The following is a 19,194-nucleotide window of genomic DNA, read 5'->3' as shown; positions in this document are numbered from 1 at the left end:
ATAATAATTACCTAGTTAATTTATTTTAATACTGTTATACAATATTATGCGATTTATGCAATTAACAATAATGTGGACACAAATATAATATATTTATTAATTAATTCTTCGAAATCTAAAGTCATTGGCTGCAAAGATTTTATAAAAGTTGTGCTTTTAATGTAAGTAATACTTGATGCTTCTATATAATACATGGTATCAACTCTGCAGACGAACATTTTATAATATATTATACACATTTCATTCATTTCATACTTAATTTAATAAATTAAGAACGCTGATCTTCAAAAAAAATTGTATTCATATAACTATAATAATTGAGTCGAAAAATTCGTTCAGATACCATCTTGACTCTCTACTATTAACGTCCTGTACTTCAAATCCGCGTTCACATAGTTAGGATCATGTTCATAGGAGTTCGACACAGAGCTACATGTACTGTTTGTACATACGCTTGATCCTATACATTAAAATTATAAAAAATTATAAAAAATTAATAAGTAATTTGCTATCTGTATTCTCCCAGCCAATATAATATTCAAAACCAATTCAATTTAGCACTTACACTAGGTCAATATATACGAAAATAAATAAATTATCATATTTTGTAACTTATATTTTTGACATATTTTTTTTTTTTTTATAAGAAAAAATACAATCTATATTACATAGAATAAGTAAATGTGCATTAAAACTTAAGAGAGAAAACATACATGAATTACCAATTTGGGGAAAGAAGCCATCTACTATAATAACACTTCAAATTTGATTATTCTTTTTTTTTTATACTACGTTAAAGAAGAATTAAAATAAAGCGGGTAAGTCGTGCATGCCACTCTGGTATACAGTAGGTTACAAGTGGGTTACTGTAATGGATGAAATTAAATTTGAATCCAATGATCTTATATCATTGTATACGAAAAACGATTCTAAGGGGAGACGGTTTATCTGTCTAGAATATAATATTATAGATTATTAAAAAATTTCAAATCTTAGATTTAAAAAGTCGCTCAAATATTTTAAAAATTTTACCATGTCTAGGTAAGGATAGTATAAGTAAACAACCCAAATTTTAAATTTTTATGAATTATTATTGTAAATTTTAATATTATTAACTGAATTTAAACAAAAAAACTCCCAAAATTAAAATGTCTATAAATAGCTCAAAAATGGCTAAAATTTTCCGAACTTTAAATCATAAGGAACAAATTCCGAAATATAACAAAAAAAATCTCTTGTCATCTTTCATTAGAATCAATATTTCAAGTAGAAAACATCATCCGTAATTATTAATATTATAAAATCGTGAAATCGTACGTTTTTTCTTCTTTAACCGCTTTTATTTTGAGTACCGTTTCGAAAATTGAAAAATGATTAAAATTAAAAATTAAAATTAAAACGACCTCTCTAAAGTCCCAGCTCAAGAACATTACCTCAGAAAAAATGCTACACTTGATACTTTTGATCAAGATTAGAGGGAGAAAAAGTGTTTACAGAATAAAAGAATAAAAAAATAAAAAAACAACATCATTGTAAAACCAATACTTACATTCCTCGCTCAGCTCTGAATCTAAAATAATTTTAAATTAACTAAAATTTCATTTTTCATATTTTCCAATAGCAATATAGGAATATAGGATTATAAAAGGTGATGATAATATATTATAGATTTATTTAATTTCCAAACAATTTTTGTTATTATATAGTTACTAGTTTTTGTTTTTATTACGAATGAATATCGTTTTATAAAGTGCACGACTGGTGTACTTGGCCAACATTTGTAACTACTCATTGATGATTTAAGATTAACAATGGTAACCTAATTTTTTTTAACACTACATAAGTTAAAATGCTCGTATTATTGTATAATTATATAAGAAATTAATAACTACCGATAGGTAGTTGTAACTTAATCTATATATTAATATTATACATATACAAACATACTTATTATACTTACTACAATACTTAAAATAAGCACTCGAAAATAAAAGATTGTTAGTTTAAAAAAAAAAAAAACTTATAAGTTAGCATTTTCTAACGAACTTGTTAATTTTGAATTGGCTAAAAGTGCGCTTCAAAAAAAAATTGTTTGCTTATAAACTTTTTGAGATTTGGATATTGTTATACTAACTCTCATCGCTGATATCGCCTTCCTCACCAGATGAGCTATCTTTACTAAAAACTGAAGATATTTTTGTTTTGGCCCACGTTACCGTACGTTTTCGTTTCCCAATCTTCTTCGCTGGTATTTTGTGCTCTGATAATTTTACAACGTTCATCTCAGTTTCATCCGAAGAACTGTCTCTGTAGGAAGCCCATTTATTTACTATTTACAATGGTGTTAAGAGAAGAGATTATGAGTTAAATATTAAAACGCATACTTTTCTTCACTAATGTCTGTTATATCTCCATAATGGATAGGATTACTGCACAAAGTGCATATGTTATCAATATCTGTGAAACATTTTGAACAATACACGCCTTTACAGTTGTTATTGGCACACAATACCATTTCACCCGATTTGAAGTCTCTACTATTTGCTTTGTAACCACATAGTAGGCATACTGTCTGCTTTTTACGACTCCATATGCGATCAAAGAACGGATACCTTTAATAATATCTACCATTAAATAATTTAATACCATATAGAAAATATTATACCTATCAATTATAAAAACTCTTTATTATTTGAGGATTTATATGAAATGCACATTATTAAATATATTAGTTAAATAATATTTTTGAATTTATACTCAAGAATTTTTATTTGCAAGCACTGACTTAGAATAGATAAAATCCAAGAAGGATGTATCTATAGCACCTTCTCCGCCACTTAAGCCGAACTTCCTGCGCAGAAATCGTCTTGCAAATTTGACAAAACTAATTCTCCGGCGTATTATATGGTTATGCAGCCACACTGCTCTTGTGCTAGCTATATCTGGATGATAGTATCCCATAACGTAAGACCGAAACCGCAAACCATACGGTTGCATAATAGCCAGAAACCACGTCAAACTTAACACTAAAACTACGAAAACAAAAATAAATAATTCAATACGATTGCCAATTATGGAACTCTACGTTATTATATATAGAGTCCATGATGTATTATAAATGTATATTATTTTAATGTTTGTACTCAAATGAAGGCATGATGAACAAAAAAATTAAATAATATCGTTTATTAGGATGATGGTTATAATTAAACTGGTATGTTACTGTTATTCATTCTAATAGGGATATACTTAAGTAATAATATCAAACTATAAAAATAATAAGAATTAAGAATTTTTTGAAAACGTGTACTTTTTTAGTAATTTGGGATATTTTTTTAAATTATTTTTTGTATTGTAATTTCAACTTTTTGACGCTTGGAACCTAAGCACCTTCATAATAATAATATCATAATATTATAATATATAGCAGACAAGTGATATTTGTTTTTATCTATTCTATCACTCTTAGTCGATTATACTACTGACAATAATGATATCGACTTTCATGTTTAATATATTAATAATTTTTATAAGTATTACTTATCCGCTGATAGCAATCGTAGTTTGGTGGCCACGGATTTGGCAAGCAACTCATTGTGTCCATGTTCATTTCCTTTGCCACCGGCTTAAACGTTTGTATTATAGTTTTATAAAGGTCTGCTAAGATTCCATCGCCGTCGATGTTTACATCTACCATTCTTGGTGCTACGATATTTATATGATAAATATATGATAGATTAATAACTTGCAGTTTATACAACAGTCTTATTGTTTTTACGGTCGAGTTGTGATGACAGTCTTCCATATTTTCTGACAGTGATCAATATCCAATAAAGACTATAATCCACCGCCATTTGTATGAGTATCTTAAATGTCGCTAATAATAGTATAGCCAATGACCGGAACAACGCTTTTTTTTCTCTCGGTATTAAATTAATAGATGTTCGCTAATTTATAACGTTGAAAACAAATATATTTTATTGAATTACTTATATAGTTCAAAAAATGTATACAAATACAAATATTAATTTGTCAAACATGGCATTTGTAAGTTTTTTTCATATATATATTATATTAATATTGAAGACAACTAAAAGAGTTTGTAAAATAGACATCATGAAATAAATACAAAATCAAAATGTATGTGTAATCAAAAATTTAATGAGTAGTTAAATACCTTACATGTTACGAATCAGCTTTCAATCGTAATTCATATTTTAAATAAGAATACAATAAATTATTATATATACTATATACCTATACTACAGGGTGATTGATTTATCAAACAACACTCATTATTTAAAAAAGTATTAACTTTATTTAAAATATTTTTTTACATAGTTTCAAGTTATTAAAAAACCAACGTTTTTATTAAAAAATTATATTTTTAAATATTTTTTATCCTTATCATTTTTTAAGTTTTTATTTTTTTGTACGGGGTTACACCGCAAAATGTTTGTCCACTTCTCCGCTTGTCCAAACTTTAAATACTTATAACTCATAAATTACCTACTCGTCCTAAATTCTTTTTGAATTTTGAAATTTTTATGAATCAAAATACTTGAAAAAATATTCTGCTTTGGAATATGAAATTAAAACTCTATCTTGCCATTCAAAAAAGTAAAAAACTTAAAAAATTATGAGGATAAAAAATATTTAAAAATATAAATTTTTAATAAAAACGTTGGTTTTTTTAATAACTTGAAACTATTTTAAAAAATATTTTGAAAAAAGTCAATACTTTTTTAAATAATGAGTGTTGTTTGATAAATAAATCACTCTGTATATTATATAGAAGTATAATTAAATATTTAATTGTATATAATATATAAATATAGTTTAGTATAGTAAGTTGATTGTTGAATGAGTTGTGTTGTACACTATTAAATGCATGTAATACATTATGTGTTTCACATTGACATTATAACTTATGAAAATATATGTGTGTACTATATATAAATTATACATATATAATATATACTAATTAATAATTTATGTGTTTGAAATTCTAATGCGAAAAGCCAAAAATATCTAATTCAATATTATAATATTATTCATATTTTTAGAGTGTTACAGAAAGAACTGGCTATGTATAATTAATTAACTTTGTGACATTTAATATACCTATTCAATATTGTATACCTTTTTTTTTACTATAACGGTTATGATAACTGATTATTAATAAATTATATATACCTACAAAAACATTTTTAACAGAAAATATTATAAAGATAATATAAATTAAATTTTTCTACAATTTTTATTAAACCCTGTGCACCTATATAGAAAGTTACCTCTATGAATTTATTTTTTTCTATTCTAGTCAACGGCATTATGGTCGGTCGATCAAGGATCTGTTTCCGTTCATCTAGCTCATATAACTCCTTTGTCAAATATTTGTTATCAAACGAATCAACCGTTAAATACCTCTGTCTGTATCTTAACACTCTGCAACCATAACATTATAAGTGGGATATGTTTTAAGGAACCACCGATTACAAAAATACTCACTTTACAAACACGTACAAAAAGAAGAACGAAAAAATTGATCCAGCCCAGTCAAACAACAGTACGACATTTTCGATCTTGTACTTAATTTCGGTAATAATACCGCGAATAATGTCACTACTCAATTTGCTCGGTGTTGACTCAAATGCAAACGAATGTTTGAACTCGATGGATACGTAAAACATGTTTTTCATGTGCCGAACGTAATTCTTTAAACCTGAAAACCGTCAAATTTGAATTGGCTAATATGAAGTACCTATAGGTGTTCATAAAGTTTTCCAAAACTCACTGTTTTGAATGGCCCCAAAAATAGATTCGTTTATGAATTCGAAAAATTCACAAAGGCTATCCAAAAACTTAACCGTGTAGCATACATTTGAAATCACATAAGATATCGAACACATAAAATCGAAAGTAGGCGATACCGTCACCTATGTAAAACCTGTGTTAGTTATTTTTCATTGTTGCAGTAGTCATACAAATAATTATTTCTACATCACTAAAATATGTATTACCTTTAATATTATAATTGAAATATTATTTATATAATCAATGCCTATTTATATTTACTTTACACTCCTCTAAAGCATTGTCGAACATTTTCGTACATCTCTGATATGGCGTACCGACTTTTTTGTTACAAATGTTCATTACGCTGTACAACCATTCGTAAGCTGACTTAATTGTTCGTACTATGTATATAGGTTAAGACATACATATAATAGTATATAATATATAATATATTATGTATTTTTGTCACCTGATCGTTAGATTACGGCTTTAAATATTAAATATTTAATTAAACTAGCTCCGGAAGGTAACTAATTTTAAAAAGATCAACAAGTTTAGTTAGGTTACTATTTAGTATGACTCAAAAATTTCACAAAAAAGCAATTTTTGAAACAGATACGAGCATTTTATATGATATCGTTACGATCATATTATTATTGTGTGTACCTTCGACTCATGATAGCCAAATTAATAAAACACCCTCACCTAACTCCATCACAGTATTCTTGACGGCCAACATTCCTTTTTTCATTTTATTTATTATTACTGCTAGGTCTGCCTTTACGCGTGTTATAGAAGATCGGATGGCCAATAGTGGTTTTTTTATTATTTCAACTATTTGTCGTATGGCCGATTTTATTTCATCCTGAAATGATCCATTTGCATGCATTAATATATACTGTTATTGATATGAATTATTGTTATACTAGCTATATTCACACCTGCAAGCATGTGAGCGATTCCGATAAGACTCCAGTATTGTGTAATGTAGTCTTGGAAGGTCCAGAAAACGATAAAATAAACGCATACATAAGTAGAGCGTGTCGACCCTTATCCGAAAATAATTGTGGCAAGACCATCATGAAAATACATCTAAATCAATGAAAATATAAAAGTATATATTTTTATTTTTTATTTAATCTATAGGGTTATGATAGGTAGGTAATTTTGATTGTTAATCCCACTTTAAGTTATCAGTTAATTAGTTATTATCAGTGGCGAAGCGTCATAGGAGACAAAGTTTAAAAATTAGAACATGGGACAAATAAATAATAATTATTTTGTTTTATATCGTAAATATAGACGCGCAGGTACAGGAGATATACTAATTTGAGTGGAGCTTACCATGTAGGCTATAAGACACGTTTCGCCATTTGTAATTACCTTAGCCTCAATATTTATTATCGACGTCGCCGTCCCATTGTCACGCTGTGCTATCTTAAATTATAATGCATTTTACATTTTAAAGCATATAAATATAATTTCATTTTGTTATTAGTTTTTGAACATTTATTTCTTACCGTATAGATCAGTGGTTTTCAAACTTTTAATATACATGGAACACTGTACACTTCAAAACGTTTCCAAAAAATTTTATATACATTTAATTAGAAATGTGTAATTGATGGGCTAACAAATATTTTTAATTCTTGGACGAATAATTAGCAGACTTGCCCGCATTTTTACCTCCACTGAATTTAATTTTTATCGTTTTCAATTTTTTATATTCGTAAGTGCTGAAAATCCTTGTTCACAAAGATATGAGGTTGAGAACGGCAAAAGAATAGTCATTGCTTTTATAGATATTATTATTGGAAGCATTTATTTTCTTATATCGCAATTCAATGCAATCGGTTATAGTGCTGCGGCACCCAATTTGAAAACCACTGGTATAGATAATGGCCATATAGTTGCCGAGCTCAAGAACAAAACAAAATTTTTTTTGTTGGGGAGGGGGGAGGGGCCTAGGAGTACCTATTAGTGCCATTTTTTTTTCAGTGTCTTCCCAACCAAAAACCTCACACCTAGCTACATGGTTATTATACATTCATGCAATATCTTATAGGTACAAGAGATACAACATATTATCGATGCTGAAGTGTAAAATATATGTTATTAAATTAAGCCTATCTTAAACTTATATTTATGTTAGTTAAATATATAGCCATATAGGTAGGTACTTAAATTCTAATGTACCTATATTAGACGTTCTAAACTCACCTGCAAATTGGAGAAAAGGCCAATCCTAATGTTAGAACGCCCCCAATTGCCGAACTTATAACTGTTGCCTTGGTGTAAGAATAATTTAGTTGCAGTAACAGAAACATGAACATTCCCATAGTCAATACGATGCCACCTGAATTCGAGTAATATATGTACGAATTGTATTCAGACATGACAAGGTAAGTTAAAAATCGTATAAAATAAATTGTAATATTGTAAATTATAAATTATATTAATAGACTATTTATAGTCATAGGTATAGCAAAATTATTTACTCATAAATCCTAGTACAGATTTCAATAGGAAATTGGCAAACGTTCCGTTAGTTTCTATGATTTTCTTAATTTTTGCCCATTTTATCATTCTCTTGTTTTTTTTATTTACACCAAACCATTTTTCCACCCAAATACACCATAATAAACTGAACAAGTGAGTAACAAGTTATTCAGTGTCAGTTACTCGGTTTTATCAAAGTAAAAACAATGACAAAAATTACTTAAGCAAAACGTCGATGAATCGATCAAAAATTGAATATTTTGGTGTGTTTCCTTTTAGTTTTTCCAATGCATAGATTTTTCGTCTTAAATAACTTTTGAATATAATTTTTAACAATAAAGTACGAAAAACACGAAAAAAAAACATCATAACTAATTTTTATATTTTTTATCAGTTTGTATAACTTTTCAACATAGATTAACAGAAAACAAAGCATAACAGACAATTATTTAGACTCACCAAAAAAAACAACTTATGATAACTACTAAATTACCAACTAGTAGAATAATATAACTACTGAAATAGCGAGAAAATACAAATTATATTAATAATATTTGCAAATTATTGTTAATAGCAATAAATACACATTTGGAAACTGCAGGTAAAATAATTTGCATAGCAACACATTATAATATTATGTACCTAGTATAAAATAACTTTTTTACCAACAATTGTATATACTCAGAGACGTATTTAGGAAGCTTGCGCCCTAGGTAACAAAAAAACTCCCCCTTCCTGTCGCGTACCCAGGATTTCCGAATGGGGGAGGGGGCTAAATCTATATCGGTATTCGATACCATAATAAACGTAACGTTTATGCTTTGCTTATACTAGGTCAGCGGTTTTCAAACTGTGCTCCGCGGAGCCCTAGGGCTCCGCGAGAGTAGTCTAGGGGCTCCGTGGCTTCCTGATAATACATATGTATTAATTAAATTTAAATTATTAATATTAATTAAATAATTTGTATATATTCGTATTTTACAGAAAATAAAAATAAAAAGCCAATCATTTACAATTGACATCATTTTTTATGAATTTTTTTTTGTCTCATATAGACATTTCTGATTTTTGGGGCTCCGTAATTTTTTTTAGCAATATAAGGACTCCGCGAACAAAAAAGTTTGAAAACCGCTGTACTAGGTCATTGTTACTAAAGATAATACGTTGTATTCAATACCGTTTTTTAGAAATATCATGGTTTGTACTTTGTCTTTTATAATATAAAATGTATTCCAAAACACGGCCAATAGGAGGGTTAGAAAATTAAAAATTGAACCTAATCCTTTTTTAATAATTATTTCACAAGCACAACTGTTTGAAATTTTGAATCCAACAAACCAAAAGATACCAATGATGGTGGGTAGTGAATAGGTGGTCTCTGAATAAATTTCAAATACAAAAATAATCATCCAATGATTTGCATACTACGCCATCTATGAGAAACTGTTGAAGCTACATACACAAAAGATAAAAAATAGATAGGTAATAAATAAAAATTAATTAATTAATAAAGTATATCATAATAAATGATAATCGTTATTGTAATATAGTTGAAGTGATTTTTTAAATTTATTTATACTAACTTACGAAAAACGAAATATTATACCTTCTTAAGTTATGATTTAAAAAGTACAAAATAATAACATCTGATTGCTTGACATTGATAACAATCTCGAGTGATAATAGTTTTTAAAGTCAATTGACTCAATTCCATCGACAATAGTACAAATAGTACAATACTGAATACTTTTGAATACGTTTTGACTCGATAATAATTGAAAACATTTTCTGGTTGGATTTCTGTCAAAATGAACAAAATTTTTCCTTTTAATAAATTTGTTACGGGCTTTAACATCATCAAAGCCAATGGAGGACCTTTAAACGCCTTAAAAAAATTATTCAGGTGAGTTTTTTTACTTTAAAATAATTTGTTTTTTCTGTTTAGTTTCCATTGCCTCAAAACAAATCTTACTCTACTATAATGTTATTGAGTTAAAATTTAATAATTTATCAGTGTTAGCTTAGAAGTAAATGAATTAATTTTGTTGTATTACTATGAAATACAATTGTCGAGCAATGTGTAAGTGTGTATATAAATGTTATAGCCTATAAGACAGTGATATCATAGTCAATAGTATAGACAATGTTAAATGATAATTGGTGTTATAAAATGTAAATTGTAATGGATGAGTATCTTTTTTATTGTACACATACTGCATTTTCATCATGAATACTACCTACTCACATTTGAAATATTTAAAAAAAACCAACTGATATTAAATACTATCCAGTATTTTGATTAGTGTCATTATTGATTATAGCTAATACAAATCAAACAAAAACTAATTCATTAACATTTAACATTCATATACTTGGTTATTTTCATAAATTACTTACTATTAGGTTTTATTTTTGTTATTAAAAATATGGTGGTACTAATCATATTTATACTATTTGCATTATAATAATATGTTTTGGAAGTATTTAAGCTGATCTCTTTTACTACTTATTGTTATTAATCTATCGTGCCAACATAGTTCTATATTACATTTAATTATATTTTAGGGTTTGTTAAAATGATTTATGTACTATCGCTGACGACTGTAGACCATTTATGCATGTATTATGCATCTTATAAGTTATAATAATGGATGCCCTTTATGACTAAATAAATAGTTTTGTTTATTTATTTGTTTTTTTGGAAAACTTATAATTTGTACATATAAATACTATTAAATTGTAATATTATTAAGTTAGAAAAACACTTTAATTTATGGGTTTGAAATAAAAAATACTTTTTTGTACATTTTTTAATGTATAATATTATTTATGCTGCACTACTTTTAAATTTTTTTAGTAATTAATTTTTTAATAGTTATCATTTTTAACTTTTTTTTATAGGCAAGATGAATTGAAAATTGGTACCTTAGTTGGTACCGATGAAATGGGCAATCGTTATTATGAAAACAATATGTATTTTTATGGTAATAATCCATCATTTAATGATAAAAACTTTTCATTTTGTCTAATTCAATTGTCATTATTTTAGGACGTAATCGTTGGGTAGAATACAATGACCAAGTTTATTTGGATTATGATGCAAGTCAAATTCCTGCTGAATGGTATGGTTGGATCCATTACAAAACGGACCTTCTTCCATATAATGTAATTATAATTAATTAATAGAAAAAAGTAAATATTAACTGCTTCGAATTAAAATGACTTACCTAATTTGTCATAAAATGTATGTTTATAAAAATACAATTTTTTACTGTCATATAATATAAACTTGTTTGATCCTAAATAATAAACAAACCAATAAATTATTACTTAATTACAAAATATTATACCTGAAAACAAATATTTTGTTTATTTTATGTATAACAATTTAAAAATAAAAACATAATTAATATAAATATATGACACAATATTTAAAAATAGTAATTATAACCATTGTTTTAATAATATTTTAAACTATATGTTACTGAACATATTAATGAGATTGGTGATTAGTCTATCACGGTTCAGATGATAAGGAAAAAAGTTCTAGGGTTAGAATAAAATATCAAATACCTTAAATTAAAACTTAATTACCTCAATGTTATTAAGCTAAATGAGAGGAATTACATTTGCATAATTTTTTAAAGCTAGGTATAAATTAACCTTAAACAATATTATTTTATATAGAGACAAATATTAAAAAAATTGATAATATCAATGTCAGTTAAACGTTTTTGATTTTCCTATTTTTCTCCCTTTTTCCAACTACCTATTAACTACGTTTGCAATAACTTTTAATACTATCCAGTTTATCCTTTTATATAAAAATGTGTAACAAAATGTATTTAAAACTAAAATGTTTATTTATTTATCTATACAAAATGGCTTTGTAATCTTACACCTAAGTAAATAGGGTACATAATATAACATACAGCTTAACAATATAACAATATAATAACAACACAAATGAGCTAAAAATATTAATCAGAAGTGGGATCTTCATTTGTTAGTTTCATTGATCGAGTAATTGGTTGAGCAGAAGTTATGAAAAGGAATTTTATTATGAGTAAAATATGAGAGCTTTTAAAAATTTACAAGTGAAAGAAGAAAGTTTGCATTTTGTTCTTTATGAATAGTTATTTTTAATTAATGTTTCTTTCAGGATCCAAGCAGGCCGAAGTACAAGTGGATGGCCAAACATACAGAAAACGAAACTGGTACCAATCGCCAATATGTACCATACAGTACAATGCCACCAAAAATCCAAGCTTGGGTACCACCAAATAAAAATTAAATTATGTGGCGCTATTTAGTGTAAATACTTATTAAAAACAAATTTTTATGAATTTCATTATTAAATTAGTTTAACAAATATTGAATTTCAAATAAATATACCATCAATTTTTATTTAGTTAATAAAATACAATAGATATTACCTTTTTTTATTTTTTGCTCATACTACATCTTTTTAATTTTAAATTAGCTTATTGTACCTTTATTATTTATTTGTTTACAAATATTCTATACGGCATAAATGTTAGTTATACATTTAAGAGTACCGTAATTTTTTTTTCATGTAATTTACAAAAAACATTCAAAAAGCAATTTGTAGAAATGTAACACAATTTGTTTTTGTCCCGTTCCATAGTTTTGGGAAAATAGAGTTTCATTTGAAACAATTTCTCATTTCATTTGACATTTATATTGTCTTTGATAGAAATTAACTGCATTAGACATAATATTTTATACAAGACTATGCTCGATTACTTTTTGAATCTCTAGTGCATTTCAAAGGATTTGAATACTTGATTCTTACTCTATTTTATACCAAAATAGACCTTATACCAATTTTAGCCACTATTATAGTTATTGACTTATCGGATCAAACTTTTAAATACATCTTTTCATTGGAAAATACTTACTTTTCAAAAAATGTGCATAAGAAAATTATCTTCGTCAAAAAAATTTAGCGACATCATTTTCAAAAGATTGATTCTTTTAAACAATCAAAATAGGTAACTAATATTCATGTAACACTTTGTTGACATTTGAGTGTTAAGTACACTCAAACAGGCAGCACCTCTTAATTTCTTTTTAACTACTTCAGTCACACATTTAAACAATCACTATAAAAAAGTATAAAATTTCCTATTTTAAAACTCCCTAAAATCAGTTTGTATTAAATCTGAACTTCATAACCACAATTCTGAAAATTAATATGCTGAAAATGAAAACTGTGTCTAATAAGTTAATATTTTGCTGTTATCACTGAAAGTCGTAATATTTTTTTTCAGAATTCAAATCTGTTATATAATTTCTTACAAGACTTTTAAGTTTATAAAATTATATAAAAATAAAGCAAGTCTATTAGAACATAAAATAAATAAATAAAGATATATTTATATAAATACTTAAGTATGATGAGGGTTCACAACATTTTGGACCATCCCCCTAAATTTATCAGGGTGGTACTTTAAGTGTGTGTATACTGTATATACAGAGTGTCTCAAAAAGATCTGAAAAAAAAAATATTATGCTAATTAATTATGACAAAAGTTGTTAATATTATTATAATTATTATGATAGTAAATAGTTTAAGAAATATACTCAAATTAGTAAATTCTCAAAAATCATATTTAAAAAAAAGTTATGTTCCAAATTAATTTAAACAAAAAAAATAAACATAAACTACTTGACTTAGATACATATTTTTACCATCAAAATTGTTCTTATAATCAGCAAATAGGCTATTTTTTTAATTATAAAATTACATTTTTATCAATTTTTAAGTTTTTGATTTTTGATTTTAAAAATTAAAAATTAAAAAATCATACTAAACATGTAGCGTTAGTGTCTATTAATTATATAGAAAAAAAAATGTTCGATATTGAATGCAACAAAAGTTATTCCATATGATCATCATCAGACACCTGTATATATATGTGTATGTGTGTACCTATTGTATACATATAAATTATACCAAAATAAATAAAAATTGTCTAACTGATGACATGTGTGGTGGTACAAAATCAAAACAGCCATGTCACACAGTGAGTATGAGTCTACGAAGACTTGATAGGGTCCATCAAGGATTGCGATTTTCAACAAATTATTTTACAATTAACATAATATTATGTCAATAGCTAGATAATTATAATTCTACCAAAATTTTTTTTTTAAATTTATATTTGTTAAATATTTACTGAAATATGTAATACATAAAACTAATTTTATCTAAGGTATGATATGACATGGATAAATTAATTGTATCCAATAATTATACTGGGATTATGCAATGTCAAAAGATAATGGTCGTTTTTCAATCCATGATTTAATCTTGGGTACTGCCAATACCTTTTCTTTGAGAGCTTGTAAGTTTGGGCGATCTTTCAATATGTCAATATTTACTCTATATATCAAGTGGTCCAAAATACTCACAAAAAATATATCAGCCCAAGATAACTGAAAAAAAAAATATTGTGGTAAGTACAATTCAGGTACATAACACTCAATCAACATAATGAAAATATAACATTATTCAATAGTTGTATCGTTATTTGAATTAAAATGGGTTATTAATTTATTACAAATCTAAATTATTTACATTCAAGTTTACAGTTAATACCTACACATTTAAATATCCACATAAATAATTGTGGTATTATTGGTTTTAAGGTTTATTATTACATTTAGGCGTCGATAAATAATTATAATAATAATATTGCTTAACATTGGCATATGTAATTATACATTTCCATAATTTCTATAATTAAGTCATATTATACATCGAAGAAAGCTGTCAAGTATAGTAAGTGTTTTGAAAAAATTATTTTATAGGTACCTAGTAAAAATATAATACGGTGCCCGTGTCTCAATAATGTATTGTTACAAAATTAATGCAAAATTAAGTAATTAAAATGTTACATCTATAATATAATGTAAAATAGGTAATTAAAAAATTAAGGTACCTATACATATTTTATACCTTTCCGTTCACGAGATATCCATTATTTTCACCAACAATGTTCTCAAACTTGTCCATATAATATGGTATAGTTTCATTGACCAGCGTAACATATTTAGCAGCTTTAGATTCTGCATTTGGATCAAACCAATAAGATTTCAAGCCTTTAAAAATAATTATATGCACTTTAAATGGTTCATTCAATATACTTTACTTATAGATCTCACTTACATAAACCAAAATCTTTAAAATTATCTACAGCAATGTCTATCAATAAGGATTCCCAATCATCGCTACCAGCTAAATTAGCCTTTTTAGCTAAATAACGACAGATGGCTGAAGATTGATTCAATACTTTACCGTCAATTGCCAACAATGGAACTGTACCATATGGCATGGCTAAAAAACACAACTTATAGTTTATAAAATACTTTTTGCAAATTGAATTGTACAATAATATATAATAATAATGTATAAATGCAATACTTTTGTTAAAACTAATCACCTATATAGTTGATGCTTAACCAATAAAACAATAATAAAAAAAAAAACTTTTGGACATATCTTGTATTTTATTTTTTTGTTCAATATAAAAATAGCACATTCGCTGTTTTTTTTTTAATGTATAGGCTATATAATTTAAAAAAATTGTTTTTACAGGGTTAATATTTTTCTTCATACTATAGAAATTTAAACATTTTCAGTTAATTATTATATTTTTTGGTAAAAATTAGTAATTTAACGTTTTAAATATTTGCTTATTTTTAATTACTCAAGTTTAATTTTTCAATGATTTAGGTACCCACTTTTGAAAAATATGACTAATATACAGATACATTTACATCAATCATACAAACAAAAACTTTAAGAATACCTAAAACTAAATTAATTTCAACTATAGAGAATATGATTCATAACATTTTAAAATACTTACTGTGTTTGACTGATGGCCATTCTTCGATTTCGATACGGTTATCTTCGAAATCAATATCCAAATAAGACAGCAGGAATCGTATGGGTTCGCCTAGTGCAGTGAAGTTGAAGTATGTTAATTTGTAAGTCATAATTAATACCTTACTCAACTATAACAAACCAAATTTTTTTTAAATTAGAAATGTTGTTTTACTAATTAAATTAAACGATATACAATGAAGTCTCATATAGCTTTAACGCCTTTAACTATACGAGCTACAAGGTGTCCTAATGTGAATGTTTGATGTGTTATAAAAACTTTAACGAGTTTATAATTGACAAACTTACAATCAAATAATAGAATATATTGAAAAAATATAAAAAAAGTAGGTAACTTAACGGAAAAAACAAATTGTAAACTGTTAAATTGTTAAATTTACGACAGACATACACCAAATAAAAGTTTAAAACCTGGAACTTAACAAGTAAACAGCATTACTAGACCGGTCGCGGACAGATATTTACGAAGAATTCTTATAATGTTTATCATATTCAAGGCCGAGTATAGGAGTGGGAATGTTGAGTCGAAAATTTGCTGATGAGTGATGAGTGTAATTAATTCATCATATATAGATAGGTATCTATTTTAAGACTGGACAGGAGACGCCTATATACTGGCTTCGTGAGAGATATACTATAAGAGGCCTTTATTGAGGTTAGGTTACAAAAATTAGTAATTTAAGATTCTAATTCTCATGATACCTTTCTATGAATGTCGTGCTTAAGATTGTGTATTATTTTTACTTAGCTCTCCCTATTACTTTAACCTCGATTGCCCCAAGACATACTCCCAACGGAAATCAGACACTGATGGAGAGCTCTCATCAGAAGATGAAAAATAGCCAATACAAGCACCCAATGGCCTATGTTGCCGCGGGTTCCCCTTAGAAAAAAAAAAAATAACCAATACTATTAATATAAAATTTATAACTGTGAACTAATATCATTATTATCATCAATATAAATGTAAATATTAAATTGTAATTGTAAATGTACCTACTTGTAATAGCACCTAATGTGCTGAAACATTTAAAAAAAGAAAAAAAAACTTTAATAATTGTGTAAATAACTATAGGTATCAAATAATAATAATAAGTCCACAACCTTCGCTGTAGATAGTTACTTACCTACCCAAAAGTATCATTCACAAATTCACAGTAAGAACAAAAAGAAAATATTTTAATATGATAACGATTATGACGTGACGATTTCTATAAGGTATGCCGTTTACGGTGTTACATTATTTATTTATTTATTTATTATCTACAGAGTGATTCACCAAGCAGCTTCGAACTAGTGATTTCCTAGTTATTAAAATGTTCGTACTAAGGATAAAGGTCCTTAAAAATCGTTTTACAAAAGTATAAAATACACGTAGGTACTATTGGAACTAGTATTTATGATACTTAGGTAATTTTTACAATCTGATCCACCAAATACCACTTATCTGATAATCCTAATCCATGGACCTTTTTAAAAATTGGGGTTTTCATTAAAAAAAACCATATGTTTGTATCGTTACAGGACACTCCTTAAGTGGTACAAAAAATCTCAAGAATCTGAAAATATGGTATTTGAGTAGGTATATTTACAGATTCCAAAAATCAGATTTTGAATAACTTCATTATGCAAGAAAAAAAGGGGTTGAGCCTGCTTGGTAAATCACCCTGTATATAATATTATACAATTATTGATTAAATTCTTTATATTATTGGCTTATATTTTTTGAACAACTAAGAAAAATAAGATTTTAGGTGATTTTAATACTTTTAGCGTAATATGGTTTATTACAATTTTAAATAAATACACTTCTATATGTTATAGTTAAACTAATGTATCAATGTTGGAAACTCTATTTTATCGATTAGATGTGATGTCCACTGTAAATTGTAAATCTGGTTCTCACAAATATTAATAAAATATGAATTATAATACACTGTCTTATATACCATGTATATTACTACATAAGTATTAAGTGCATTAAAGTTATTATTTTTATTGATCAAATAAACTCGGCAGCTACATGGCCATTAGTAAGTTACAGTTATGGTATGTTTTACAAGATTTAAGATTTTAATAGCATTTTTTTTTTAAGGGGTTAGAGATAACAGTATGGTTTCTTAATCTTAGTATTTACATTAAAGTTAGTGATGGACCGTGATACACTTTTTTTGTGTTCGATAGACGCGTTAGAACATTAACGGCAGTGACATCTATTGCTAAATTTTGAATTGTTTTGTGTAGGTACCTCTTGTAATCGTTAAACCATCGGCGACCAACACTTACTTTTTCACTAGATGACGCAGCAGGTAATCGTTTTTATTTATTACCTATGGGATTCTTTAGACCACTGATTATAATTATGATGAGAATATGATCCGAAATATCATACAATTTAAAATATTTATTCTATTTCCCCGTGTATCATGATCTTTAAAATAATTTATCAGTGGACCTTGCATTGTGTACAATAAGATCATGAACATTTAAAGTTTCTAGCCATCATAATTTAGTCAGTCAAGACATATTCTTTAAATTGTGTAAATGAGTAATTAACTATAACATTTTTTTTTTATTATTATTACTGCAACACATCATTTTAGAAACGCCAAACTTAATATATGCATCATTCAGATTTTAGACAATAATTAATATTATACTATATGTTTCAAGTTTCCCGAAGATTGATCTAGTATAATTGTTAAGAAAGCGATAGCAATAACAGATTGCGATAAACTGGGTATAAATAAAAGCTATGCTTAGATTTTTATCCAATAAAAATAAATTTTTGGGTTCTTATCTAAAACCTACATCGTATACACAAGCAATTACCAAACATAAGTTGCTTATCTGGCTATTATTACATACACCCTATGTATGCGGTAGTCATCTAGAAGTAATCGTCTTCGGTAGTTAATTACTCATCGCTAAGGCCACCTCTATAAGGAACTCACCACTTA

General features: G+C 26.6%; 3 protein-coding genes across 7 annotated transcripts; 1 reads left to right on the top strand and 2 right to left on the bottom strand.

The window, feature by feature from the left end:
* Positions 1-65: 65 nt before the first annotated feature.
* LOC107169979 (DC-STAMP domain-containing protein 2) lies at positions 66-8,664 on the bottom strand. Its single transcript, XM_089227137.1, has 15 exons — positions 8,519-8,664; positions 8,298-8,443; positions 8,020-8,155; positions 6,741-6,891; positions 6,505-6,664; positions 6,079-6,200; positions 5,798-5,939; positions 5,512-5,725; positions 5,295-5,448; positions 3,779-3,947; positions 3,541-3,705; positions 2,786-3,032; positions 2,385-2,612; positions 2,135-2,307; positions 66-460 (listed from the first exon to the last, which is right to left on the bottom strand). The coding sequence occupies exons 1-15, from the start codon at positions 8,662-8,664 to the stop codon at positions 336-338; spliced, it is 2,478 nt and encodes an 825-aa protein (XP_089083263.1). The 3' UTR covers positions 66-335.
* Positions 8,665-9,977: 1,313 nt separating this feature from the next.
* Positions 9,978-12,733, top strand: ND-B17.2 (NADH dehydrogenase (ubiquinone) B17.2 subunit). The gene is made up of 4 exons (XM_015519961.2): positions 9,978-10,201; positions 11,200-11,282; positions 11,348-11,463; positions 12,461-12,733. The coding sequence occupies exons 1-4, from the start codon at positions 10,107-10,109 to the stop codon at positions 12,590-12,592; spliced, it is 426 nt and encodes a 141-aa protein (XP_015375447.1). The 5' UTR covers positions 9,978-10,106; the 3' UTR covers positions 12,593-12,733.
* Positions 12,734-13,673: 940 nt separating this feature from the next.
* LOC107169986 (Glutathione S transferase S1) lies at positions 13,674-17,380 on the bottom strand. Of its 5 annotated transcripts, none has more exons than XM_089225404.1 (6): positions 17,362-17,380; positions 16,197-16,344; positions 15,494-15,661; positions 15,284-15,426; positions 14,653-14,760; positions 13,674-13,814 (listed from the first exon to the last, which is right to left on the bottom strand). In XM_089225404.1, exons 2-6 carry the CDS (start codon positions 16,324-16,326, stop codon positions 13,710-13,712), a joined length of 654 nt encoding a protein of 217 aa, XP_089081530.1. In that variant the 5' UTR covers positions 16,327-16,344; positions 17,362-17,380; the 3' UTR covers positions 13,674-13,709. The 5 variants fall into 5 exon arrangements, with proteins under 5 accessions (XP_089081530.1, XP_089081531.1, XP_089081528.1 ...); XM_089225405.1 differs by lacking the exon at positions 17,362-17,380 and adding an exon at positions 16,523-16,712 and having other exon boundaries at positions 14,737-14,760; XM_089225402.1 differs by lacking the exon at positions 17,362-17,380 and adding an exon at positions 16,523-16,711.
* Positions 17,381-19,194: the final 1,814 nt, after the last annotated feature.

This window comes from Diuraphis noxia, unplaced genomic scaffold, assembly GCF_037042655.1.
Source record: "Diuraphis noxia isolate RWA-SAM2 unplaced genomic scaffold, SU_Dnox_SAM2 contig0004, whole genome shotgun sequence".
Taxonomy (NCBI): domain Eukaryota; kingdom Metazoa; phylum Arthropoda; class Insecta; order Hemiptera; family Aphididae; genus Diuraphis; species Diuraphis noxia.
Note: the sequence above shows the minus strand (reverse complement) of the source record. Positions and strands in the feature narration are given on the sequence as shown.